General features: G+C 49.5%; 1 protein-coding gene across 1 annotated transcript; it reads right to left on the bottom strand.

The window, feature by feature from the left end:
- On the bottom strand, positions 1–24479 carry rab30 (RAB30, member RAS oncogene family). Its single transcript, XM_052468710.1, has 5 exons — positions 24326–24479; positions 21018–21116; positions 20691–20774; positions 16788–16971; positions 1–1100 (listed from the first exon to the last, which is right to left on the bottom strand). Exons 2-5 carry the CDS (start codon positions 21108–21110, stop codon positions 847–849), a joined length of 615 nt encoding a protein of 204 aa, XP_052324670.1. The 5' UTR covers positions 21111–21116; positions 24326–24479; the 3' UTR covers positions 1–846.
- Positions 24480–27445: the final 2966 nt, after the last annotated feature.

Genomic DNA, 27445 nt, shown 5'->3' with positions numbered 1-27445 from the left:
TTGTATTTGTTTTAATATATATATATATATATATATATATAAATAAAAGTGGTTGGGTGGATTCCCATTCACACACATTTATCTATTCAATCTTATTCCGATCATTTGTTGATGACAAATTAAAGAACCTGAATTGGGCCGTACATGTCCTGTTTGTGAGGAAATAATTGTGGTTCTTTTGAGAATCAGGTGCTGGTGGTAGCTCCTCCTGGATTTTCGTGTTTTTAATCTACCCACCAACTCACAGGACAGGAGGCACTCCCCCCCCATTTAACCTTCCTCAGATTTCCTTTTGGGGAAAAAAACAAAATAAAAAAAAAATCCCAATATATTACATCAGCTTGCAACAAGAACTATAGTACAGTCTGTTCAATCCCGTTGCACCAGGGACATGAGGTTATGTACTCCCATCTAGTGGCAGCAACTTGTATCGCATCCTCTGAACATTTCTATTCCCACAGAGGGATAAAACAACAAGAAGGTGATTGGACAGATCATACTGTTGAAGATAATTTTAAAAAAAGGCCATGGGAGGGACTCTCAAAAGAGTGACTGACAAGTGGCACCATGAAGTCTGGGACAAAACAGACAGAGGCATCCGGTCAGCTCCATTCCACTGCGTTAGGTCGACGTCGTAGTGCACTCAGCACAGCTGCATGGCCAGAGTACAGTTCAGGGTGGTGTTCAATTGGCATTCAACTTGGGAAGGAAAACGTCCCGAAAAACAGAGGGTAGACGGAAGGTACTGAGCTAAATCTGTCCGATAAGAACCCCCCACCCAACCCCTCGTTGGTGTTGTGCCCTTATGAACAGGAATGAACACGACCCAGCACTCTAGAATCGGACCTAGTTGGTGCTGCAGCAACCCAGGTAGCTGATGGTTTTCCCCTCTCCTGGCATAGCGTTGGCCATGTCATTGTTGTCCAGCGTGTTCTGTTTGGCATCGCGGATCAGCTCGCAGGCCAGATCCAGAAAGAGCTTCTCCACGTTATCAGACTCCTTCGCGGAGGTCTCCAGATAAAGCATGCTCTGGGAGTTCGCAAACTCTTCAGCTCTCTGCCTCACGACTTCCCTCTTCTCCGCGAGGTCGATCTTATTGCCTGGGAGGGAGGGGGGGGTGAAAGGAAAAAGAGAAGGTCGATCTTATTGCCTGGGAGGGAGGGGGGGTGAAAGGAAAAAGAGAAGGTCGATCTTATTGCCTGGGAGGGAGGGGGGTGAAAGGAAAAAGAGAAGGTTGATCTTATTGCCTGGGGGTGGGGGGTGAAAGGAAAAAGAGAAGGTCGATCTTATTGCCTGGGAGGGGTGAAAGGAAAAAGAGAAGGAAAAGAGAAGGTCGATCTTATTGCCTGGGAGGGGGGTGAAAGGAAAAAGAGAAGGTCGCTCTTATTGCCTGGGAGGGAGGGGGTGAAAGGAAAAAGAGAAGGTCGATCTTATTGCCTGGGGGAGGGAGGGGGTGAAAGGAAAAAGAGAAGGTCGATCTTATTGCCTGGGGGAGGGAGGAGGGGTGAAAGGAAAAAGAGAAGGTCGGTCTTATTGCCTGGGGGAGGGGGTGAAAGGAAAAAGAAAGTTGATCTTATTGCCTGGGGGAGGGGGGGTGAAAGGAAAAAGAGAAGGTCGCTCTGATTGCCTGGGAGGGGGGTGAAAGGAAAAAGAGAAGGTCGGTCTTATTGCCTGGGGGAGGGAGGGGGTGAAAGGAAAAAGAGAAGGTCGATCTTATTGCCTGGGGGGAGGGAGGGGGATGAAAGGAAAAAGAGAAGGTCGGTCTTATTGCCTGGGGGAGGGAGGAGGGGTGAAAGGAAAAAGAGAAGGTCGGTCTTATTGCCTGGGGGAGGGGGTGAAAGGAAAAAGAAAGTTGATCTTATTGCCTGGGGGAGGGGAAAGGAAAAAGAAGGTTGATCTTATTGCCTGGGGGAGGGGGTGAAAGGAAAAAGAAGGTTGATCTTATTGCCTGGGGGGAGGGGGTGAAAGGAAAAAGAAGGTTGATCTTATTGCCTGGGGGAGGGGGGTGAAAGGAAAAAGAGAAGGTCGGTCTTATTGCCTGGGGGAGGGGGTGAAAGGAAAAAGAAAGTTGATCGTATTGCCTGGGAGGAGGGGGGTGAAAGGAAAAAGAAAGTTGATCTTATTGCCTGGGGGAGGGGGGTGAAAGGAAAAAGAAGGTTGATCTTATTGCCTGGGGGAGGGGGTGAAAGGAAAAAGAGAAGGTCGGTCTTATTGCCTGGGAGGGGGGGTGAAAGGAAAAAGAAAGTTGATCTTATTGCCTGGGGGAGGGGGGTGAAAGGAAAAAGAAGGTTGATCTTATTGCCTGGGAGGGGGGTGAAAGGAAAAAGAGAAGGTTGATCTTATTGCCTGGGGGAGGGGGTGAAAGGAAAAAGAGAAGGTCGGTCTTATTGCCTGGGGGAGGGGGTGAAAGGAAAAGAGAAGGTCGGTCTTATTGCCTGGGAGGGGGGTGAAAGGAAAAAGAGAAGGTCGGTCTTATTGCCTGGGGAGGGGGTGAAAGGAAAAAGAAGGTTGATCTTATTGCCTGGGGGTGAAAGGAAAAAGGGAAGGTCGGTCTTATTGCCTGGGGGAGGGAGGGGGTGAAAGGAAAAAAGAGAAGGTCGGTCTTATTGCCTGGGGGAGGGAGGGAGGGGGGGGTGAAAGGAAAAAGAGAAGGTCGGTCTTATTGCCTGGGAGGGAGGGGTGAAAGGAAAAAGAGAAGGTTGATCTTATTGCCTGGGGGGAGGGGGTGAAAGGAAAAAGAGAAGGTCGGTCTTATTGCCTGGGAGGGAGGGGGTGAAAGGAAAAAGAGAAGGTCGATCTTATTGCCTGGGAGGAGGGGGGGTGAAAGGAAAAAGAGAAGGTTGATCTTATTGCCTGGGGGGGGGGGGGGTGAAAGGAAAAAGAGAAGGTTGATCTTATTGCCTGGGGGGATGGGGGGGTGAAAGGAAAAAGAGAAGGTCGATCTTATTGCCTGGGGGGAGGGGTGAAAGGAAAAAAGAAGGTCGGTCTTATTGCCTGGGGGAGGGGTGAAAGGAAAAAGAGAAGGTCGGTCTTATTGCCTGGGGGAGGGAGGAGGGGGGTGAAAGGAAAAAGAAGGTTGATCTTATTGCCTGGGGGAGGGGGGTGAAAGGAAAAAAGAGAAGGTCGGTCTTATTGCCTGGGGGAGGGGAGGGGGGGTGAAAGGAAAAAGAAGGTTGATCTTATTGCCTGGGGGAGGGAGGGGGTGAAAGGAAAAAGAGAAGGTTGATCTTATTGCCTGGGAGGAGGGGGGTGAAAGGAAAAAGAGAAGGTTGATCTTATTGCCTGGGAGGGGGTGAAAGGAAAAAGAGAAAGTTGATCTTATTGCCTGGGGGAGGGAGGGGGTGAAAGGAAAAAGAGAAGGTTGGTCTTATTGCCTGGGGGAGGGAGGGGGGTGAAAGGAAAAAGAGAAGGTCGGTCTTATTGCCTGGGGGAGGGAGGGGGTGAAAGGAAAAAGAGAAGGTCGGTCTTATTGCCTGGGGGAGGGAGGGGGGTGAAAGGAAAAAGAGAAGGTTGATCTTATTGCCTGGGGGGAGGGGGTGAAAGGAAAAGAGAAGGTTGATCTTATTGCCTGGGGGGGAGGGGGAGGGGTGAAAGGAAAAAGAAGGTTGATCTTATTGCCTGGGGGAGGGAGGGGGTGAAAGGAAAAAGAGAAGGTCAATCTTATTGCCTGGGGGAGGGAGGGGGATGAAAGGAAAAGAGAAGGTCGATCTTATTGCCTGGGGGAGGGGTGAAAGGAAAAGAGAAGGTCGATCTTATTGCCTGGGAGGGGAGGGGTGAAAGGAAAAGAGAAGGTCGATCTTATTGCCTGGGGGAGGGGGTGAAAGGAAAAAGAGAAGGTCGATCTTATTGCCTGGGAGGGGGGGAGGGGGGGTGAAAGGAAAAAGAGAAGGTCGGTCTTATTGCCTGGGGGGAGGAGGGGGAGGGGGGTCGGTCTTATTGCCTGGGAGGGGGGGGGTGAAAGGAAAAGAGAAGGTCGGTCTTTTACCTGGGAGGAGGGGGGTGAAAGGAAAAAGAGAAGGTCGGTCTTATTGCCTGGGAGGAGGGAGGGGGTGAAAGGAAAAAGAGAAGGTCGGTCTTATTGCCTGGGAGGAGGGGGGAAAGGAAAAAGAGAAGGTCGCTCTTATTGCCTGGGAGGGAGGGGGTGAAAGGAAAAAGAGAAGGTCGATCTTATTGCCTGGGGGAGGGAGGGGGGTGAAAGGAAAAAGAGAAGGTCGGTCTTATTGCCTGGGGGAGGGGGTGAAAGGAAAAAGAAAGTTGATCTTATTGCCTGGGGGAGGGGGTGAAAGGAAAAAGTAAGTTGATCTTATTGCCTGGGGGGAGGGGGGTGAAAGGAAAAAGAGAAGGTCGCTCTTATTGCCTGGGAGGGGGTGAAAGGAAAAAGAGAAGGTCGGTCTTATTGCCTGGGGGAGGGAGGGGGTGAAAGGAAAAAGAGAAGGTCGATCTTATTGCCTGGGGGAGGGAGGGGGGATGAAAGGAAAAAGAGAAGGTCGGTCTTATTGCCTGGGGGAGGGAGGAGGGGTGAAAGGAAAAAGAGAAGGTCGGTCTTATTGCCTGGGGGAGGGGGTGAAAGGAAAAAGAAAGTTGATCTTATTGCCTGGGGGAGGGGGTGAAAGGAAAAAGAAAGTTGATCTTATTGCCTGGGGGAGGGGAAAGGAAAAAGAAGGTTGATCTTATTGCCTGGGGGAGGGGGGTGAAAGGAAAAAGAAGGTTGATCTTATTGCCTGGGGGGGAGGGGGTGAAAGGAAAAAGAGAAGGTCGGTCTTATTGCCTGGGGGAGGGGGGTGAAAGGAAAAAGAAAGTTGATCGTATTGCCTGGGAGGAGGGGGTGAAAGGAAAAAGAAAGTTGATCTTATTGCCTGGGGGAGGGGGTGAAATGAAAAAGAAGGTTGATCTTATTGCCTGGGGGGGAGGGGGTGAAAGGAAAAAGAGAAGGTCGGTCTTATTGCCTGGGAGGGGGGTGAAAGGAAAAAGAAAGTTGATCTTATTGCCTGGGGGAGGGGGTGAAAGGAAAAAGAGAAGGTTGATCTTATTGCCTGGGGGAGGGGGTGAAAGGAAAAAGAGAAGGTTGATCTTATTGCCTGGGGGTGGGGGGTGAAAGGAAAAAGAGAAGGTCGATCTTATTGCCTGGGGGGAGGGAGGTGAAAGGAAAAAAGAGAAGGTCGATCTTATTGCCTGGGGAGGGGTGAAAGGAAAAAAGAAGGTCGGTCTTATTGCCTGGGGGAGGGGTGAAAGGAAAAAGAGAAGGTCGGTCTTATTGGCTGAGGGGAGGGAGGAGGGGGGTGAAAGGAAAAAAGAAGGTTGATCTTATTGCCTGGGAGGGGGGTGAAAGGAAAAAGAGAAGGTCGGTCTTATTGCCTGGGAGGGGGGTGAAAGGAAAAAGAAGGTTGATCTTATTGCCTGGGGGTGAAAGGAAAAAGGGAAGGTCGGTCTTATTGCCTGGGGGAGGGAGGGGGGGTGAAAGGAAAAAGAGAAGGTCGGTCTTATTGCCTGGGGGAGGGAGGGAGGGGGGTGAAAGGAAAAAGAGAAGGTCGGTCTTATTGCCTGGGAGGGAGGGGGTGAAAGGAAAAAAAGAGAAGGTTGATCTTATTGCCTGGGGGAGGGGGTGAAAGGAAAAAAGAGAAGGTCGGTCTTATTGCCTGGGAGGGAGGGGGTGAAAGGAAAAAGAGAAGGTCGATCTTATTGCCTGGGAGGAGGGGGTGAAAGGAAAAAGAGAAGGTTGATCTTATTGCCTGGGGGGAGGGGGTGAAAGGAAAAAGAGAAGGTTGATCTTATTGCCTGGGGGGATGGGGGTGAAAGGAAAAAGAGAAGGTCGATCTTATTGCCTGGGGGAGGGGTGAAAGGAAAAAAAGAAGGTCGGTCTTATTGCCTGGGGGAGGGGTGAAAGGAAAAGAGAAGGTCGGTCTTATTGCCTGGGGGGGGAGGGAGGAGGGGGTGAAAGGAAAAAAGAAGGTTGATCTTATTGCCTGGGGGAGGGGGTGAAAGGAAAAAGAGAAGGTCGGTCTTATTGCCTGGGGGAGGGAGGAGGGGGGTGAAAGGAAAAGAAGGTTGATCTTATTGCCTGGGGGAGGGAGGGGGGTGAAAGGAAAAGAGAAGGTTGATCTTATTGCCTGGGAGGAGGGGGGTGAAAGGAAAAAGAGAAGGTTGATCTTATTGCCTGGGAGGGGGGTGAAAGGAAAAAGAGAAAGTTGATCTTATTGCCTGGGGGAGGGAGGGGGGTGAAAGGAAAAAGAGAAGGTTGGTCTTATTGCCTGGGGGAGGGAGGGGGTGAAAGGAAAAAGAGAAGGTCGGTCTTATTGCCTGGGGGGGGGAGGGGGTGAAAGGAAAAAGAGAAGGTCGGTCTTATTGCCTGGGGGAGGGAGGGGGGTGAAAGGAAAAAGAGAAGGTTGATCTTATTGCCTGGGGGGGGGGGTGAAAGGAAAAAGAGAAGGTTGATCTTATTGCCTGGGGGAGGGGGAGGGGTGAAAGGAAAAAGAAGGTTGATCTTATTGCCTGGGGGAGGGAGGGGGTGAAAGGAAAAGAGAAGGTCAATCTTATTGCCTGGGGGAGGGAGGGGGGATGAAAGGAAAAAAGAGAAGGTCGATCTTATTGCCTGGGGGAGGGGTGAAAGGAAAAAGAGAAGGTCGATCTTATTGCCTGGGAGGGGAGGGTGAAAGGAAAAGAGAAGGTCGATCTTATTGCCTGGGGGAGGGGGGTGAAAGGAAAAAGAGAAGGTCGATCTTATTGCCTGGGAGGGGGAGGAGGGGTGAAAGGAAAAGAGAAGGTCGGTCTTATTGCCTGGGGGAGGAGGGGGGAGGGGGGTCGGTCTTATTGCCTGGGAGGGGGGTGAAAGGAAAAAGAGAAGGTCGGTCTTTTACCTGGGAGGAGGGGGGTGAAAGGAAAAAGAGAAGGTCGGTCTTATTGCCTGGGAGGAGGAGGGGGGGTGAAAGGAAAAAGAGAAGGTCGGTCTTATTGCCTGGGAGGAGGGGGGAAAGGAAAAGAGAAGGTCGCTCTTATTGCCTGGGAGGGAGGGGGTGAAAGGAAAAGAGAAGGTCGATCTTATTGCCTGGGGGAGGGAGGGGGGTGAAAGGAAAAAGAGAAGGTCGGTCTTATTGCCTGGGGGAGGGGGTGAAAGGAAAAAAGAAAGTTGATCTTATTGCCTGGGGGAGGGGGTGAAAGGAAAAAGTAAGTTGATCTTATTGCCTGGGGGGGGGGGGGGTGAAAGGAAAGAGAAGGTCGCTCTTATTGCCTGGGAGGGGGGTGAAAGGAAAAAGAGAAGGTCGGTCTTATTGCCTGGGGGAGGGAGGGGGTGAAAGGAAAAAAGAGAAGGTCGATCTTATTGCCTGGGGGGAGGGAGGGGGATGAAAGGAAAAAGAGAAGGTCGGTCTTATTGCCTGGGGGAGGGAGGAGGGTGAAAGGAAAAAGAGAAGGTCGGTCTTATTGCCTGGGGGAGGGGGTGAAAGGAAAAAGAAAGTTGATCTTATTGCCTGGGGGAGGGGGTGAAAGGAAAAAGAAAGTTGATCTTATTGCCTGGGGGAGGGGAAAGGAAAAAGAAGGTTGATCTTATTGCCTGGGGGAGGGGTGAAAGGAAAAAGAAGGTTGATCTTATTGCCTGGGGGAGGGGGTGAAAAGGAAAAAGAGAAGGTCGGTCTTATTGCCTGGGGGAGGGGGGTGAAAGGAAAAAGAAAGTTGATCGTATTGCCTGGGAGGAGGGGGTGAAAGGAAAAAAGAAAGTTGATCTTATTGCCTGGGGGAGGGTGAAATGAAAAAGAAGGTTGATCTTATTGCCTGGGGGGGAGGGGGTGAAAGGAAAAAGAGAAGGTCGGTCTTATTGCCTGGGAGGGGGGGGTGAAAGGAAAAAGAAAGTTGATCTTATTGCCTGGGGAGGGGTGAAAGGAAAAAGAGAAGGTTGATCTTATTGCCTGGGGAGGGGGTGAAAGGAAAAAGAGAAGGTTGATCTTATTGCCTGGGGGTGGGGGGGTGAAAGGAAAAGAGAAGGTCGATCTTATTGCCTGGGGGAGGGAGGTGAAAGGAAAAAGAGAAGGTCGATCTTATTGCCTGGGGGAGGGGTGAAAGGAAAAAAGAAGGTCGGTCTTATTGCCTGGGGGAGGGGTGAAAGGAAAAAGAGAAGGTCGGTCTTATTGGCTGAGGGGAGGGAGGGGTGAAAGGAAAAAGAAGGTTGATCTTATTGCCTGGGGGAGGGGGTGAAAGGAAAAAGAGAAGGTCGGTCTTATTGCCTGGGGGAGGGAGGTGAAAGGAAAAAGAGAAGGTCGATCTTATTGCCTGGGGGAGGGGTGAAAGGAAAAAAAGAAGGTCGGTCTTATTGCCTGGGGGAGGGGTGAAAGGAAAAAGAGAAGGTCGGTCTTATTGGCTGGGGGGAGGAGGAGGGGGGTGAAAGGAAAAAGAAGGTTGATCTTATTGCCTGGGGGAGGGGGTGAAAGGAAAAAAGAGAAGGTCGGTCTTATTGCCTGGGGGAGGGAGGAGGGGGGTGAAAGGAAAAAGAAGGTTGATCTTATTGCCTGGGGGAGGGAGGGGGGTGAAAGGAAAAAGAGAAGGTTGATCTTATTGCCTGGGAGGAGGGGGGGGTGAAAGGAAAAAGAGAAGGTTGATCTTATTGCCTGGGAGGGGGTGAAAGGAAAAAGAGAAAGTTGATCTTATTGCCTGGGGGGAGGGGAGGGGGTGAAAGGAAAAAGAGAAGGTCGGTCTTATTGCCTGGGGGAGGGAGGGGGTGAAAGGTAAAAGAGAAGGTCGGTCTTATTGCCTGGGGGAGGGAGGGGGTGAAAGGAAAAAGAGAAGGTTGATCTTATTGCCTGGGGGAGAGGGTGAAAGGAAAAAAGAGAAGGTTGATCTTATTGCCTGGGGGGAGGGAGGAGGGTGAAAGGAAAAGAGAAGGTTGATCTTATTGCCTGGGAGGGGGGAGGGGGTGAAAGGAAAAAGAGAAGGTCGGTCTTATTGCCTGGGGAGGGAGGAGGGTGAAAGGAAAAAGAGAAGGTCGGTCTTATTGCCTGGGGAGGGGGGAGGGGTGAAAGGAAAAAAGAAGGTTGATCTTATTGCCTGGGGGAGGGAGGGGGTGAAAGGAAAAAGAGAAGGTCGATCTTATTGCCTGGGGGGGGAGGGGGGATGAAAGGAAAAAGAGAAGGTCGATCTTATTGCCTGGGGGAGGGGTGAAAGGAAAAAGAGAAGGTCGATCTTATTGCCTGGGAGGGGAGGGTGAAAGGAAAAGAGAAGGTCGATCTTATTGCCTGGGGGGAGGGGGGTGAAAGGAAAAAGAGAAGGTCGATCTTATTGCCTGGGAGGAGGAGGGGGTGAAAGGGAAAAAAGAGAAGGTCGGTCTTATTGCCTGGGAGGGGGGCGAAAAGGAAAAGAGAAGGTCGCTCTTATTGCCTGGGAGGGAGGGGGTGAAAGGAAAAAGAGAAGGTCGATCTTATTGCCTGGGGGAGGGAGGGGGTGAAAGGAAAAAGAGAAGGTCGGTCTTATTGCCTGGGGGAGGGTGAAAGGAAAAGAAAGTTGATCTTATTGCCCGTAAGTTGATCTTATTGCCTGGGGGAGGGGGGGTGAAAGGAAAAAAAGAGAAGGTCGCTCTTATTGCCTGGGAGGGGGTGAAAGGAAAAGAGAAGGTCGGTCTTATTGCCTGGGGGGAGGGAGGGGTGAAAGGGAAAAAGAGAAGGTCGATCTTATTGCCTGGGGGAGGGAGGGGGGATGAAAGGAAAAAAGAGAAGGTCGGTCTTATTGCCTGGGGGGAGGGAGGAGGGGTGAAAGGAGGAAAAAAGAGAAGGTCGGTCTTATTGCCTGGGGGAGGGGGGGTGAAAGGAAAAAGAAAGTTGATCTTATTGCCTGGGGGAGGGGGGTGAAAGGAAAAAGAAAGTTGATCTTATTGCCTGGGGGAGGGGAAAGGAAAAAGAAGGTTGATCTTATTGCCTGGGGGAGGGGGTGAAAGGAAAAAGAAGGTTGATCTTATTGCCTGGGGGGGGAGGGGGGTGAAAGGAAAAAGAGAAGGTCGGTCTTATTGCCTGGGGGAGGGTGAAAGGAAAAAGAAAGTTGATCGTATTGCCTGGGAGGAGGGGGTGAAAGGAAAAAGAAAGTTGATCTTATTGCCTGGGGGAGGGGGTGAAATGAAAAAGAAGGTTGATCTTATTGCCTGGGGGAGGGGTGAAAGGAAAAAGAGAAGGTCGGTCTTATTGCCTGGGAGGGGGGTGAAAGGAAAAGAAAGTTGATCTTATTGCCTGGGGAGGGGGTGAAAGGAAAAAGAGAAGGTTGATCTTATTGCCTGGGGAGGGGGTGAAAGGAAAAAGAGAAGGTTGATCTTATTGCCTGGGGGTGGGGGGGTGAAAGGAAAAAGAGAAGGTCGATCTTATTGCCTGGGGGAGGGAGGTGAAAGGAAAAAGAGAAGGTCGATCTTATTGCCTGGGGAGGGGTGAAAGGAAAAAAGAAGGTCGGTCTTATTGCCTGGGGGAGGGGTGAAAGGAAAAAGAGAAGGTCGGTCTTATTGGCTGAGGGGAGGAGGAGGGGGGGTGAAAGGAAAAAAGAAGGTTGATCTTATTGCCTGGGGGAGGGGGTGAAAGGAAAAAGAGAAGGTCGGTCTTATTGCCTGGGGGAGGGAGGTGAAAGGAAAAAGAGAAGGTCGATCTTATTGCCTGGGGGAGGGGTGAAAGGAAAAAAAGAAGGTCGGTCTTATTGCCTGGGGAGGGGTGAAAGGAAAAAGAGAAGGTCGGTCTTATTGGCTGGGGGGAGGGGAGGAGGGGGGGTGAAAGGAAAAAAGAAGGTTGATCTTATTGCCTGGGGGAGGGGGTGAAAGGAAAAAGAGAAGGTCGGTCTTATTGCCTGGGGGGAGGGAGGAGGGGGGTGAAAGGAAAAAGAAGGTTGATCTTATTGCCTGGGGGGAGGGAGGGGGTGAAAGGAAAAAGAGAAGGTTGATCTTATTGCCTGGGAGGGAGGGGGTGAAAGGAAAAAGAGAAGGTTGATCTTATTGCCTGGGAGGGGGGTGAAAGGAAAAAGAGAAAGTTGATCTTATTGCCTGGGGGAGGGAGGGGGGTGAAAGGAAAAAGAGAAGGTCGGTCTTATTGCCTGGGGGAGGGAGGGGGGTGAAAAGGAAAAAGAGAAGGTCGGTCTTATTGCCTGGGGGGAGGGAGGGGGTGAAAGGAAAAAGAGAAGGTTGATCTTATTGCCTGGGGGAGGGGGTGAAAGGAAAAAAGAGAAGGTTGATCTTATTGCCTGGGGGAGGGAGGAGGGGTGAAAGGAAAAAAGAGAAGGTTGATCTTATTGCCTGGGAGGGGGGGAGGGGGTGAAAGGAAAAAGAGAAGGTCGGTCTTATTGCCTGGGGGGGGGAGGAGGGGTGAAAGGAAAAAGAGAAGGTCGGTCTTATTGCCTGGGGGAGGGGGGAGGGGTGAAAGGAAAAAGAAGGTTGATCTTATTGCCTGGGAGGGAGGGGGTGAAAGGAAAAAGAGAAGGTCGATCTTATTGCCTGGGGGAGGGAGGGGGGATGAAAGGAAAAAGAGAAGGTCGATCTTATTGCCTGGGGGAGGGTGAAAGGAAAAGAGAAGGTCGATCTTATTGCCTGGGAGGGGAGGGTGAAAGGAAAAGAGAAGGTCGATCTTATTGCCTGGGGGAGGGGGGGTGAAAGGAAAAAGAGAAGGTCGATCTTATTGCCTGGGGGGGGGAGGAGGGGGGTGAAAGGAAAAAGAGAAGGTCGGTCTTATTGCCTGGGGGGGAAAGGAAAAAGAGAAGGTCAGTCTTATTACCTGGGAGGAGGGGGTGAAAGGAAAAGAGAAGGTCGGTCTTATTGCCTGGGAGGAGGGAGGGGGGTGAAAGGAAAAAGAGAAGGTCGGTCTTATTGCCTGGGAGGAGGGGGTGAAAGGAAAAAGAGAAGGTCGGTCTTATTGCCTGGGAGGAGGGGGGTGAAAGGAAAAAGAGAAGGTCGGTCTTATTGCCTGGGGGAGGAGGGGGGTGAAAAAGAGAAGGTCGGTCTTATTGCCTGGGGGGTGAAAGGAAAAAGAAGGTTGATCTTATTGCCTGGGGGGTGAAAGGAAAAAGAGAAGGTCGGTCTTATTGCCTGGGGGGGGGAGGGGGTGAAAGGAAAAAGAGAAGGTCGGTCTTATTGCCTGGGAGGAGGGGGTGAAAGGAAAAAGAGAAGGTCGGTCTTATTGCCTGGGAGGAGGGGGTGAAAGGAAAAAGAGAAGGTCGGTCTTATTGCCTGGGAGGAGGGGGTGAAAGGAAAAGAGAAGGTCGGTCTTATTGCCTGGGGGTGAAAGGAAAAAGAGAAGGTCGGTCTTATTGCCTGGGAGGAGGGGGGGTGAAAGGAAAAAGAGAAGGTCGGTCTTATTGCCTGGGAGGAGGGGGTGAAAGGAAAAAGAGAAGGTCGGTCTTATTGCCTGGGAGGAGGGGTGAAAGGAAAAAGAAGGTTGATCTTATTGCCTGGGGGAGGGAGGGGGTGAAAGGAAAAAGAGAAGGTCGATCTTATTGCCTGGGGGAGGGAGGGGGGATGAAAGGAAAAAGAGAAGGTCGATCTTATTGCCTGGGGGGAGGGGTGAAAGGAAAAGAGAAGGTCGATCTTATTGCCTGGGAGGGGAGGGGTGAAAGGAAAAAGAGAAGGTCGATCTTATTGCCTGGGGGGGGGGGTGAAAGGAAAAAGAGAAGGTCGATCTTATTGCCTGGGAGGGGAGGGGGTGAAAGGAAAAAGAGAAGGTCGGTCTTATTGCCTGGGGGGAGGGGTTAGTCTCATTGCCTGGGGGAGGGGGTGAAAGGAAAAGAGAAGGTCGGTCTTATTACCTGGGAGGAGGGGGGTGAAAGGAAAAAGAGAAGGTCGGTCTTATTGCCTGGGAGGAGGGATGAAAGGAAAAATAGAAGGTCGGTCTTATTGCCTGGGAGGAGGGGGGGGTGAAAGGAAAAAGAGAAGGTCGGTCTTATTGCCTGGGAGGAGGGGGGTGAAAGGAAAAGGTCGGTCTTATTGCCTGGGGGAGGGAGGGGGTGAAAGGAAAAGAGAAGGTCGGTCTTATTGCCTGGGGGGGGTGAAAGGAAAAAGAAGGTTGATCTTATTGCCTGGGGGTGAAAGGAAAAAGAGAAGGTCGGTCTTATTGCCTGGGGGAGGGAGGGGGTGAAAGGAAAAGAGAAGGTCGGTCTTATTGCCTGGGAGGAGGGGGTGAAAGGAAAAGAGAAGGTCGGTCTTATTGCCTGGGAGGAGGGGGTGAAAGGGAAAAAAGAGAAGGGGTCTTATTGCCTGGGAGGAAGGAAAGGAAAAAGAGAAGGTCGGTCTTATTGCCTGGGGGGGTGAAAGGAAAAAGAGAAGGGGTCTTATTGCCTGGGAGGAGGAAAGAGAAGGTCGGTCTTATTGCCTGGGGGAGGAGGGGGTGAAAGGAAAAAGAGAAGGTTGGTCTTATTGCCTGGGAGGAGGGGGGTGAAAGGAAAAAGAGAAGGTCGGTCTTATTGCCTGGGGGTGAAAGGAAAAGAGAAGGTCGGTCTTATTGCCTGGGGGAGGGGTGAAAGGAAAAAAGAGAAGGTCGGTCTTAATGCCTGGGGGGGGGGGTGAAAGGAAAAAGAGAAGGTCGGTCTTATTGCCTGGGAGGAGGGGGGTGAAAGGAAAAAGAGAAGGTCGGTCTTATTGCCTGGGAGGAGGGGGGTGAAAGGAAAAAGAGAAGGTCGATCTTATTGCCTGGGGGGAGGAGGGAGGGGGGGTGAAAGGAAAAAGAGAAGGTCGATCTTATTGCCTGGGGGGAGGAGGGGGGGGGGGTGAAAGGAAAAAGACCTCTCATCCATCAACGACACTGTTGGATCCATTTCACAAGTTCTGTTCTTTGCAAAAATATTTAAAAAACAACGTTCCAAAAAGGGAGTTATCTATTTTAAATATTTTCAATAGCAGATAGGATGGAAAGCGTCCAATTTTAATATATATATTTTTTTATTTAACCTTTATTTAACTAGGCAAGTCAGTTAAGAACAAATTATTTATTTTACAATGACGGCATATCCTGGCCAAACCCGGACGACGCTGGACGCCGCCCTAAGGGACTCCTGATCACGGCCGGTTGTGACACAGCCTGGGGGCCCTAAGGGACTCCTGATCACGGCCGGTTGTGATACAGCCTGGGGGCCCTACGGGACTCCTGATCACGGCCGGTTGTGATACAGCCTGGGGGCCCTACGGGACTCCTGATCACGGCCGGTTGTGATACAGCCTGGGGGCCCTAAGGGACTCCTGATCACGGCCGGTTGTGATACAGCCTGGGGGCCCTAAGGGACTCCTGATCACGGCCGGTTGTGATACAGCCTGGGGGCCCTATGGGACTCCTGATCACGGCCGGTTGTGACACAGCCTGGGGGCCCTATGGGACTCCTGATCACGGCCGGTTGTGATACAGCCTGGGGGCCCTATGGGACTCCTGATCACGGCCGGTTGTGATACAGCCTGGGGGCCCTACGGGACTCCTGATCACGGCCGGTTGTGATACAGCCTGGGGGCCCTAAGGGACTCCTGATCACGGCCGGTTGTGATACAGCCTGGGGGCCCTAAGGGACTCCTGATCACGGCCGGTTGTGATACAGCCTGGGGGCCGTATGGGACTCCTGATCACGGCCGGTTGTGATACAGCCTGGGGGCCCTATGGGACTCCTGATCACGGCCGGTTGTGATACAGCCTGGGGGCCCTATGGGACTCCTGATCACGGCCGGTTGTGATACAGCCTGGGGGCCCTATGGGACTCCTGATCACGGCCGGTTGTGATACAGCCTGGGGGCCCTATGGGACTCCTGATCACGGCCGGTTGTGATACAGCCTGGGGGCCCTAAGGGACTCCTGATCACGGCCGGTTGTGATACAGCCTGGGGGCCCTATGGGACTCCTGATCACGGCCGGTTGTGATACAGCCTGGGGGCCCTATGGGACTCCTGATCACGGCCGGTTGTGATACAGCCTGGGGGCCCTACGGGACTCCTGATCACGGCCGGTTGTGATACAGCCTGGGGGCCCTACGGGACTCCTGATCACGGCCGGTTGTGATACAGCCTGGGGGCCCTATGGGACTCCTGATCACGGCCGGTTGTGATACAGCCTGGGGGCCCTACGGGACTCCTGATCACGGCCGGTTGTGACACAGCCTGGGGGCCCTAAGGGACTCCTGATCACGGCCGGTTGTGATACAGCCTGGGGGCCCTAAGGGACTCCTGATCACGGCCGGTTGTGATACAGCCTGGGGGCCCTAAGGGACTCCTGATCACGGCCGGTTGTGACACAGCCTGGGGGCCCTAAGGGACTCCTGATCATGGCCGGTTGTGATACAGCCTGGGGGCCCTATGGGACTCCTGATCACGGCCGGTTGTGATACAGCCTGGGGGCCCTATGGGACTCTGATCACGGCGGTTGTGATACAGCCTGGGGCCCTATGGGACTCCTGATCACGGCCGGTTGTGATACAGCCTGGGGGCCCTATGGGACTCCTGATCACGGCCGGTTGTGATACAGCCTGGGGGCCCAGCCTGATCACGGCCGGTTGTGATACAGCCTGGGGGCCCTGGGACTCCTGATCACGGCCGGTTGTGATCAGCCTGGGGGCCCTACGGGACTCCTGATCACGGCCGGTTGTGACACAGCCTGGGGGCCCTAAGGGACTCCTGATCACGGCCGGTTGTGATACAGCCTGGGGGCCCTAAGGGACTCCTGATCACGGCCGGTTGTGATACAGCCTGGGGGCCCTAAGGGACTCCTGATCACGGCCGGTTGTGACACAGCCTGGGGGCCCTAAGGGACTCCTGATCACGGCCGGTTGTGATACAGCCTGGGGCCCTATGGGACTCCTGATCACGGCCGGTTGTGACACAGCCTGGGGGCCCTAAGGGACTCCTGATCACGGCCGGTTGTGATACAGCCTGGGGGCCCCTATGGGACTCCTGATCACGGCCGGTTGTGATACAGCCTGGGGGCCCTATGGGACTCCTGATCACGGCCGGTTGTGACACAGCCTGGGGGCCCTATGGGACTCCTGATCACGGCCGGTTGTGATACAGCCTGGGGGCCCTACGGGACTCCTGATCACGGCCGGTTGTGATACAGCCTGGGGGCCCTACGGGACTCCTGATCACGGCCGGTTGTGACACAGCCTGGGGGCCCTATGGGACTCCTGATCACGGCCGGTTGTGATACAGCCTGGGGGCCCTATAACAACATACATTTTCTATGAAGCTTTTCACTCTGATAAAATCCCTTCACGAATTCTAGAGTGGAGGCATGGTAACCTAACCCTGTGGAACAATTGCATCTAATATTAGCTTCTTATCCATCATCTGATAAAACTACAGAAATGAGTTACCGGTAAGTACTTCTTTAGGACATCTGACCCTACCCTGATAAGCCAATAGCACATTTAAAGACGCCATCTACTTTTAACACCAAACAACTTTTTGATTTCCTACGTTGAGCTAGTCCTTAGACTGATTGATGACCGTAGCTTTTGTATGGGCTTGACCTTTAACCAGATGGATATTGACATCAATGTGATGTAATGAAACGCACTGCTTTTGGTCCACAATGAGCTCTGGTCAAACATAATGCACTTTCTAGGCAATAGGATGTCATTTGGGGCGGCAGGGTAGCCTAGTGGTTAGAGCGTTGGACTAGTAACCGAAATGTTGCAAGTTCAAACCCCCGAGCTGATAAGGTACAAATCTGTCGTTCTGCCCCTGAACAGGCAATTAACCCACTGTTCCTAGGCCGTCATTGAAAATAAGAATTTGTTCTTAACAGACCTGCCTAGTAAAATAAAGGTAAAATAAAAATAAAATTTAGTACACACTTTACTACAGTATGTGAATGCTATCTCACCGACTAAAATAGTGACCACGGTGGTGTTGGCATACTGCTCAATCTCCCTCAGCCATTCTGGAAGGCACCGGAAGGAGTCCTCACACGTGATGTCATAGGTGAGGATGAGTGCGTTGGCACTCCGGTAGTAACTCTGGGTGATGGAACGGAAACGCTCCTGGCCTGCTGTGTCCCAGATCTGCAGCTGGATGGAAAAAAAAAAATCACATCATCATCACACAGCTCTTTATCCAGAGCTCCTGAGTCGGGGGCATTCATTCGTCTTCCCGTTTGAAATCGGACAAACCACACGTCACAGGCAACGCTGAGCTAAGGTTTGTGATTCGCCGAGCCAAAATCTGCCGATGACAAAAAAATAATACGGTCGCACGTTAAAACTATTGATAAAGCAGTTACAACTGATTTATAGAGCATTTATTAAGCCTTTATAATAATATAATATAATAATAATATATGCCATTTAGCAGACGCTTTTATCCAAAGCGACTTACAGTCATGTGTGCATACATTCTACGTATGGGTGGTCCCGGGGATCGAACCCACTACCCTGGCATTACAAGCGCCATGCTCTACCAACTGAGCTACAGAAGGACCATAGACACTACATAGATGCTTGATGAACCTTATACAGCAGGGATCGTCAACTAGATCCCTTTACAGCAGGGATCGTCAACTAGATTCCCTTTACAGCAGGGATCGTCAACTAGATTCCCTTTACAGCAGGGATCGTCAACTAGATTCCCTTTACAGCAGGGATCGTCAACTAGATTCCCTTTACAGCAGGGATCGTCAACTAGATTCCCTTTACAGCAGGGATCGTCAACTAGATTCCCTTTACAGCAGGGATCGTCAACTAGATTCCCTTTACAGCAGGGATCGTCAACTAGATTCCCTTTACAGCAGGGATCATCAACTAGATTCCCTTTACAGCAGGGATCGTCAACTAGATTCCCTTTACAGCAGGGATCGTCAACTAGATTCCCTTTACAGCAGGGATCGTCAACTAGATTCCTTTACAGCAGGGATCGTCAACTAGATTCCCTTTACAGCAGGGATCGTCAACTAGATTCCCTTTACAGCAGGGATCGTCAACTAGATTCCCTTTACAGCAGGGATCGTCAACTAGATTCCCTTTACAGCAGGGATAGTCAACTAGATTCCCTTTACAGCAGGGATCGTCAACTAGATTCCCTTTACAGCAGGGATCGTCAACTAGATTCCCTTTACAGCAGGGATCGTCAACTAGATTCCCTTTACAGCAGGGATCGTCAACTAGATTCCCTTTACAGCAGGGATCGTCAACTAGATTCCCTTTACAGCAGGGATCGTCAACTAGATTCCCTTTACAGCAGGGATCGTCAACTAGATTCCTTTACAGCAGGGATCGTCAACTAGATTCCCTTTACAGCAGGGATCGTCAACTAGATTCCCTTTACAACAGGGATCGTCAACTAGATTCCCTTTACAGCAGGGATCGTCAACTAGATCCCTTTACAGCAGGGATCGTCAACTAGATTCCTTTACAGCAGGGATCGTCAACTAGATTCCTTTACAGCAGGGATCGTCAACTAGATTCCCTTTACAGCAGGGATCGTCAACTAGATTCCCTTTACAGCAGGGATCGTCAACTAGATCCCTTTACAGCAGGGATCGTCAACTAGATTCCCTTTACAGCAGGGATCGTCAACTAGATTCCTTTACAGCAGGGATCGTCAACTAGATTCCTTTACAGCAGGGATCGTCAACTAGATTCCCTTTACAGCAGGGATCGTCAACTAGATCCCTTTACAGCAGGGATCGTCAACTAGATTCCCTTTACAGCAGGGATCATCAACTAGATTCCTTTACAGCAGGGATCGTCAACTAGATTCCTTTACAGTAGGGATTGTCAACTAGATTCCCTTTACAGCAGGGATCGTCAACTAGATTCCTTTACAGCAGGGATCGTCAACTAGATTCCTTTACAGCAGGGATCGTCAACTAGATCCCTTTACAGCAGGGATCATCAACGAGATTCAGCCGCAGGCCGATTTCTTCTTGAGTGGATGGTCAGGGGGTCGTAACATAATTACAAATAATGTGTAGACAGATAATATTTTACTAAAACATGATAATACATTTATATACCATCACACATACAGTGGGGCAAAAAAGTATTTAGCCAGCCACCAATTGTGCAAGTTATCCCACTTAAAAAGATGAGAGAGGCCTGTAATTTTCATCATAGGTACACATAGGTACACTTCAACTATGACAGACGAAATGAGGGGGAAAAAATCCAGAAAATCACATTGTAGGATTTATAATGAATTTATATGCAAATTATGGTGTAAAATAAGTATTTGGTCAACAACAAAAGTTTCTCAATACTTTGTTATATACCCTTTGTTGGCAATGACAGAGGTCAAACGTTTTCTGTAAGTCTTCACAAGGTTTTCACACACTGTTGCTGGTATTTTGGCCCATTCCTCCATGCAGATCTCCTCTAGAGCAGTGATATTTTGGGGCTGTTGCTGGGCAACACAGACTTTCAACTCCCTCCAAAGATTTTCTATGGGGTTGAGATCTAGAGACTGGTTAGGCCACTCCAGGACCTTGAAATGCTGAAAGACCCAGCCACGTTTCATCTTCAATGCTTTGCTGATGGAAAGAGGTTTTCACTCAAAATCTCATGATACATGGCCCCATTCATTCTTTCCTTTACACGGATCAGTCGTCCTGGTCCCTTTTCAGAAAAACAGCCCCAAAGCATGATGTTTCCACCCCCATGCTTCACAGTATGTATGGTGTTCTTTGGATGCAACTCAGCATTCTTTGTTCTCCAAACACGATGAGTTGAGTTTTTACCAAAAAGTTATATTTTGGTTTCATCTGACCATATGCCATTCTCCCAATCTTCTTCTGGATCATCCAAATGCTCTCTAGCAAACTTCAGACGGGCCTGGACATGTACTGGCTTAAGCAGGGGGACACGTCTGGCACTGCAGGATTTGAGTCCCTGGCGGCGTAGTGTGTTACTGATGGTAGGCTTTGTTACGTTGGTCCAAACTCTCTGCAGGTCATTCACTAGGTCCCCCCGTGTGGTTCTGGGATTTTCGTTCTTGTGATAATTTTGACCCCACAGGGTGAAGCCCCAGATAGGGTGAGATTATCAGTGGTCTTGTATGTCTTCCATTTCCTAATAATTGCTCCCACAGTTGATTTCTTCAAACCAAGCTGCTTACCTATTGCAGATTCAGTCTTCCCAGTCTGGTGCAGGTCTACAATTTTGTTTCTGGTGTCCTTTGACAGCTCTTTGGTCTTGGCCATAGTGGAGTTTGGAGTGTGACTGTTTGAGGTTGTGGACAGGTGTCCTTTATACTGATAACAAGTTCAAACAGGTGCCATTAATACAGGTAACAAGTGGAGGACAGAGGAGCCTCTTAAAGAAGAAGTTACAGGTCTGTGAGAGTCAGAAATCTTGCTTGTTTGTAGGTGACCAAATACTTATTTTCCACCATAATTTGCAAATAAATTCATTAAAAATCCTACAATATGATTTTCTGGAAAGTCATAGAAAGTCATAGTTGAAGTGTGCCTATGATGAAAATTACAGGCCTCTCTTATCTTTTTAAGTGGGAGAACTTGCACACTTGGTGGCTGACTAAATACTTTTTTTGCCCCACTGTATACCTCTATTCTGCATGAGAATACTTTGAAACAGTTTTCCAAAATGAAAATCACTTGGGAGCCGAGTTGCTGCTGTTTAAAAAAAAAAAAAAAAAATGTAACAGTCTCAAGACAACTTTGGGGGGGGACAAATAAAATCACCCGCGGGTCAAATTCGGCCCATGGGCCGCCAGTTGGGCAACCCTGCTTTATAGAACTCGAAAGTAGTTGTACATGAAGTGTGATTTGACAGACCTTTACTTTTTCCCCTTTGATCTCCACAGTCTTGATCATGAAGTCAACTCCTATGGTAGCCCCTTGTCCAGGGGGGAAAAGGCCCTGGGAAACGGACCGGGAAAATTACAGAATTTAAAATAATAGTTTTTTCGCAACTCACTGATGAGACTGATGTATGATTACGATACTAACCTGAGTGAACCATCTGACCAGGCAGGTTTGGTGTATGATTACGATACTAACCTGAGTGAAGCGTCTGACCAGGCAGGTTTGGTGTATGATTACGATACTAACCTGAGTGAAGCGTCTGACCAGGCAGGTTTGGTGTATGATTACGATACTAACCTGAGTGAAGCGTCGGACTAGGCAGGTTTTCCCAACACCAGCATTTCCTATTAGTACAATTTTGAACAGGTAGTCATAATCTTCCATGCTCATCCTAAACTGTTGATGAAAAGAGAGAGAGAGAAAGAAAGGGTGGGGGAGAGAGAGAGAGCGAGAGAGAGAGAAAGAGAGGGTGGGGGGAGAGAGTGAGAAAGAGAGGGTGGGGGGAGAGAGTGAGAAAGAGAGGGTGGGGGGAGAGAGTGAGAAAGAGAGAGAGTGAGAAAGAGAGAGTGAGAAAGAGAGAGAGAGAAAGGGAGAAAGAGAGAGAGAGAAAGGGAGAAAGAGAGAGAAAGGGAGAAAGAGAGAGAGAGAGAGAGAGAGAGAGAGAGAAAGAGAGAGAGAGAGAAAGGAGAAAGAGAGAGAGAGAAAGGGAGAGAGAGAAAGAGAGAGAGAGAAGAGAGAGAAGAGAGAGAGAGAGGGAGAGAGAGAGAGAGAGAGAGAAAGGGAGAAAGAGAGAGAGAGAAAGGGTAGGGAGAGAGAGAGAGAGGGTGGGGGGAGAGAGAGAGGGTGGGGGAGAGAGAGACGGTGGGGGAGAGAGAGAGAGGGTGGGGGGAGAGAGAGAGGGGGGGAGAGAGAGAGAGGGTGGGGGAGAGAGAGAGAAAGGGTGGGGAGAGAAAGAGAAAGGGTGGGGAGAGAAAGAGAAAGGGTGGGGGAGAGAGAGAAAGGGTGGGGGAGAGAGAGAAAGGGTGGGGGGAGAGAGAGAAAGGGTAGGGAGAAAGAGAGAGAAAGGGTAGGGAGAAAGAGAGAGAAAGGGTGGGGAGAAAGAGAGAGAAAGGGTGGGGAGAGAGAGAGGGTGGGGGGAGAGAGAGAGGGTGGGGGAGAGAGAGAGGGTGGGGGAGAGAGAGAGGGTGGGGGAGAGAGAGAGAGAAAGGGTGGGGAGAGAGAGAAAGGGTGGGGGAGAGAGAGAAAGGGTGGGGAGAGAGAGAAAGGGTGGGGGAGAGAGAGAAAGGGTGGGGGGAGAGAGAGAAAGGGTGGGGGAGAGAGAGAAAGGGTGGGGGAGAGAGAGAAAGGGTGGGGGAGAGAGAGAAAGGGTGGGGGAGAGAGTGAGAAAGGGTGGGGAGAGAAAGGGTGGGGGGAGAGAGAGAAAGGGTGGGGGAGAGAGAGAAAGGGTAGGGAGAAAGATAGAGAAAGAGAGAGAAAGGGTAGGGAGAAAGAGAGAGAAAGGGTGGGGGAGAGAGAGAGGGTGGGGGGAGAGAGAGAAAGGGTGGGGGGAGAGAGAGAAAGGGTGGGGAGAGAGAGAAAGGGTGGGGGGGAGAGAGAGAAAGGGTGGGGGAGAGAGAAAGGGTGGGGGGAGAGAGAAAGGGTGGGGGGAGAGAGAAAGGGTGGGGGAGAGAGAGAGGGTGGGGGAGAGAGAGAGGGTGGGGGGAGAGAGAGAGGGTGGGGGGAGAGAGAGAGGGTGGGGGAGAGAGAGAGAGGGTGGGGGAGAGAGAGAGGGTGGGGGAGAGAGAGAGGGTGGGGGAGAGAGTGAAAGAGAGAGAGAGAGAAAGAGAAATCAATGGATTGAATAACAGAATATTCTAGGTCATTCTGCAGAGGTAAACAACAACGTGCCCTATAATACAAATACTGACCTTGGATAAAAATTATTCTTTATAAACCTCCTGTTTGGCTACACTGCGTCTTCCTACCGGTTCCTTGAGCATAGTTTAGATAACGGCACCTATTTTATATTTTGCATAGCGTAAGTGCACAATACAGAATTTAAGTAAAAGTCTATTCCCAAAAGGAGGTGTCGAGTAGTTCTGCATTTCATCAACAGCGGCAATAGCTGCTCTTGAAGCTTTTGAGGTTCTACAAGTGAAAGAAAACAACTGTTGACATTTAACCAGCATCTGACAGTAAGTGTTTAGTTCTAAATGCTGCCTTTTATGCATCACATCAAAAGAGCCATTGTGTTTCCCTGATGCACATTCAGTGTTTTTCCTCTTGAAGGATCCAAGATGTTACTATGGCAGGGCTGAGTGTGCATGTGTCTTTATGGACTGGTTGCCAGGGGCTAATGGTGTGGTGTTGGGAAGACTGCAAGGAGAAGTCCACACTCACAGGGAGAGAGAGAGAGAGAACTCACAGAGAGAGAGAGAGAGAGAGAGAGAGTCTTTATGGACTGGTTGCCAGGGGCTAATGGTGTGATGTTGGGAAGACTGCAAGGAGAAGTCCACACTCAGAGAGAGAGAGAGAACTCACAGAGAGAGAACTCACAGAGAGAGAGAGAGAGAAATAATATAATATATATGCCATTTATCCAAAGCGACTTACAGTCATGTGTGCATACATTCTACGTATGGGTGGTCCCGGGGATCGAACCCACTACCCTGGCGTTACAAGCGCCATGCTCTACCAACTGAGCTATAGGTCATACAGAAAGAGAGAGATAGAGAACAATCCAAGCCAACAACCCCTTTAGCCACTAGTTACTATCAAATTATAGCCTCGTAACATATGCATTGGAAATAGTACGCTATATTTTATCCTAATACTGTAATAGCTAGCTATGTTTTAAATATCATACAGTGGTTTCTGCTTTGAAGTAGGCCTATCATGTGGCAAACCTGGAAAGGAAAAGAGAAATGACATGATGCAGCTAGATTTAAGTGATGGCCTAGTTACTTTCACGGGTTTCAAATGCAATCTCTCGCTAACCTTATTAGCAAGTTACTGATACCAAACTGAATGTATTGCCCGTCCATAACCGAAAGAGCCCTGGCTAAGGCCCCCAATTCACAATTACATGAACAAAACATGTCCCTATTACCATTGTTCTAGTCTATAACATTTATATATTATTAACATTTGATTACAACAACACAAAATAACAATCCGTATCCGGTGGGGGAAAAAAAACAAAGGCAAAACGGCTTATTATTTCTCTCAGAATAACAAGACTATAATATTTTTCCAGGGAGGGTATGAATCCGTGGCTGAAGCTGCAGCAATATGTTAACTGGCTGGGTGCATTGATTTAGCTAGCTAGCTAGCTGGTCAGCAACCTCTCTTGTTAATAACTTATTAACATATCGCTCACCTAAACTGGGGGGGAATGCATCTTTTTTTGTCGTTGTTATCTAGTAGCTACAAACTAAGATCTGATCTGTAAATATTTTAAAAAGCAAACAAGCTAATTACATAGCATGCGATGGTTTCCCCCTCCCAGAAAACAGCTAGCGTACGTCAGCTAGCCTTTTAGCTAGTTCAGTCGCTAGCAAAGATGCCTAATATGCCAATCGGTTCGCTAAATAATCGTGACATTTTAAAATACTAACTACACTTACCACAAACGTGGGGATATTCCCCCCGCCTTTTCAAAGTATTTCGATAGGCATTCAGTCTGCTGCTTCGCAAAAAAAATCTGCAACAGGGCTTTTTTTCACCAACAGTGTTTGTTCCCTCAGCCTCAGCAACAGCACTTAGGGGGGGGTTTCAGTAGTTACCACAGCCACTAATTCAAAATGGGCAATATCCTAAAACACGTGCTTCATTTAAGGTTAGGGTTAAGCATAAGGTTATCATGGTGGTTAAAGGTTAGATTTAAAAATCACAATTTATGAAGAGATTTTTTATTTTTTTTATATTGCATGAACTGTAGTCTCTCTTGGCTACTAATGGTATTGTATGCACTGTTTATTGCGTATTTGTTTCCTGACCAGCCATTGAATTAATACACAAAGTACAGGAGGGATATGATGATGATTATGATGATGTAGTAGGGAGTCATCAACCAGGGTAACTACATTATTACAGAATGACCACTGCTGTTCATTTGATTATTTATTGCCATTCGTATCTATCCTGCTACTGGTCACTATTACTCCCCCACACTCACCACACATACCCTCCTACTGTTTATTATCTATCCTATCCTTTAGTCATTTAGAAAACACTGTTATCCAGAGGGACTTACAGTTGGTGCATTCATCTTAAGACAGCTACAGTAGGTGAGACAACCACAGGCAAAGTAATTCCATTTTTACTTAATAAAGTAGCTATCAGCAAGGTCTGAGCTATTAAAGTCAAGTGTAAATGTTAGTTCACGAGGTGGGGTGGGAAGGGGGGGTACTGTGGGATTATTTAAGATACTCCTTGAAGAGGTAGGGGTTTCAGATGTTTTCGAAAGATGGGCTTGGACTCTGCCGTCCTAGCTTCAGGGGGGAGGCTGGTTCCACCATGGAGGTACCAGGACAGAGAAGAGCTTGGCCTCAAGCGCCACTTCCTGTATGAGGAAGGGTCGTACTCTACAGATGGTGTAGAGCATGAACCTGACAAGCGCCACTTCCTGTATGAGGAAGGGTCGTACTCTACAGATGGTGTGGAGCATGAACCTGACAAGCGCCACTTCCTGTATGAGGAAGGGTCGTACTCTACAGATGGTGTAGAGAATGAACCTGACAAGCGCCACTTCCTGTATGAGAAAGGGTCGTACTCTACAGATGGTGTAGAGCATGAACCTGACAAGCGCCACTTCCTGTATGAGGAAGGGTCGTACTCTACAGATGGTGTGGAGAATGAACCTGACAAGCGATGGTCTACAGATGGTGTAGAGCATGAACCTGACAAGCGCCACTTCCTGTATGAGGAAGGGTCGTACTCTACAGATGGTGTGGAGCATGAACCTGACAAGCGCCACTTCCTGTATGAGGAAGGGTCGTACTCTACAGATGGTGTAGAGAATGAACCTGACAAGCGCCACTTCCTGTATGAGAAAGGGTCGTACTCTACAGATGGTGTAGAGCATGAACCTGACAAGCGCCACTTCCTGTATGCGGAAGGGTCGTACTCTACAGATGGTGTAGAGCATGAACCTGCAGGAGCGAGTCACTGCTTTGATGTTTATAGAGGACAACAGGGTGTTGACCAGGGTCACGTCAAGGTTCTTTGCACAACCGGGATGGATATGTCTTGGAGCGGCGCAGGCCTTCCCTGGGAGGAAGAGCAGCTCTGCCTTGTCGAGGTTGATCTTGAGGTGGTGGGCCGACATCCCATCAGAGATATCTGCCAGGCATGCAGAGACGTGTGTCGCCACCTAGGTGTGAGAAGGGGGAAGGAGAAAAGTACAGTGCATTCAGAAAGTATTCAGACCACTTCACTTTTCCCACATTTTTTACTTGACAGCCTCCTCGTCTGCCACCTCCATGCTTCACCGTAAGGATGCTGCCACCACCATGCTTCACTGTAGGGATGCTGCCACCTCCATGCTTCACTGTAGGGGCGATGCCAGGTTTCCTCAAGACGTGACGCTTGGCATTCAGGCCAAAGAGTTCAATATTGGTTTCATCGGACCAGGGAATCTTGTTTCTCATGGTCTGAGAGTCCTGTAGGTGCCTTTTGGAAAACTCCAAGCGGGCTGTCATGTGCCTTTTAATGAGGAGTGGCTTCCGTCTGGCCACTCTACCTTGAAGGCCTGATTGGTGGAGTACTGCAGAGATGGTTGTCCTTCTGGAAGGTTTTCCCATCTCCACAGAGGAACTCTGGAGCTCTGTCAGAGTGACTACTGGGTTCTTGGTCACCTCCCTGACCAAGGCCCTTCACCCCAGATTGCTCAGTTTGGCCGGGCGGCCATCTCTAGGAAGAGTCTTGGTGGTGCCAAACTTCTTCCATTTAAGAATGATGGAGGCCACTGTGCATTTGGGGACCTTCAATGCTGCAGACATTTTTGGTACCCTTCCCCAGATCTGTGCCTTGACACAATCCTGTCTTCCCACTCTACAAACAATTTCTTCGACCTTGTGGCTTGGTTTTTGCTCTGACGTACACTGTCAACTGTGGGACCTTATATAGACAGGTGTGTGCCTTTCCAAATCATGTCCAATCAATTGAATTTACCACAAGTGGACTCCAATCAAGTTGTAGAAACATCTCAAGGATCTCAAGGATGATCAATGGGAATAGGATGCACCTGAGCTCAATTTCGAGTCTCATAGCAAAGGATCTGAATACTTATGTAAATAAGATATTTCAGTTTTTTATTGAATCAATTTTAGAACACGGCAGTAACGTAAACAAAATGTGGAAATGGGGAAGGGGTCTGAATACTTTCTGAATGCACTGTATTTACCTCAGTGCTCCAAAAACATGCTTTTTATTGCAAAATATTCCCAACCATCAACTAGATCCAGTTTTATTTGTCACATGCACAAGTACAAATGTTTAACTTGCAAGAGCTACCCAACAGTGCAGTCCTATAAGAAATAGGACAGGAAGCTATATACAGTGTCAGGGCCAATTGAAATGTAGTCAACTTTAGAGAGTTGTGGCAAAATTATTGAATTAATAAAAAGTGTTTTAATTTGATGAAAATAAACCATGCAAATATGGTATACAAGGAATACAAGGAATTTTGTGAACTGAAAAAGAGAAGAATCAGATTTTTGTGGCGGAACCAAGTATTTTGGTTC

Source organism: Oncorhynchus keta, chromosome 18 (genome assembly GCF_023373465.1).
Source record: "Oncorhynchus keta strain PuntledgeMale-10-30-2019 chromosome 18, Oket_V2, whole genome shotgun sequence".
Taxonomy (NCBI): Eukaryota; Metazoa; Chordata; class Actinopteri; order Salmoniformes; family Salmonidae; genus Oncorhynchus; species Oncorhynchus keta.
This window is presented reverse-complemented; position numbering and strand designations above follow the sequence as displayed.

What these genes read in the sequence shown, in the direction of transcription:
- rab30 (XM_052468710.1), bottom strand. Translation starts at nt 21,110, where the DNA reads ATGAGCATGGAAGATTATGACTACCTGTTCAAAATTGTACTAATAGGA. An exon ending in TAGTCCGACGCTTCACTCAG is followed by an intron (nt 20,775 to 21,017) that starts GTTAGTATCGTA and finishes TCCGTTTCCCAG; the next exon opens with GGCCTTTTCCCCCCTGGACA. An exon ending in CGTGGTCACTATTTTAGTCG is followed by an intron (nt 1,101 to 16,787) that starts GTGAGATAGCAT and finishes CCTCCCTCCCAG; the next exon opens with GCAATAAGATCGACCTCGCG.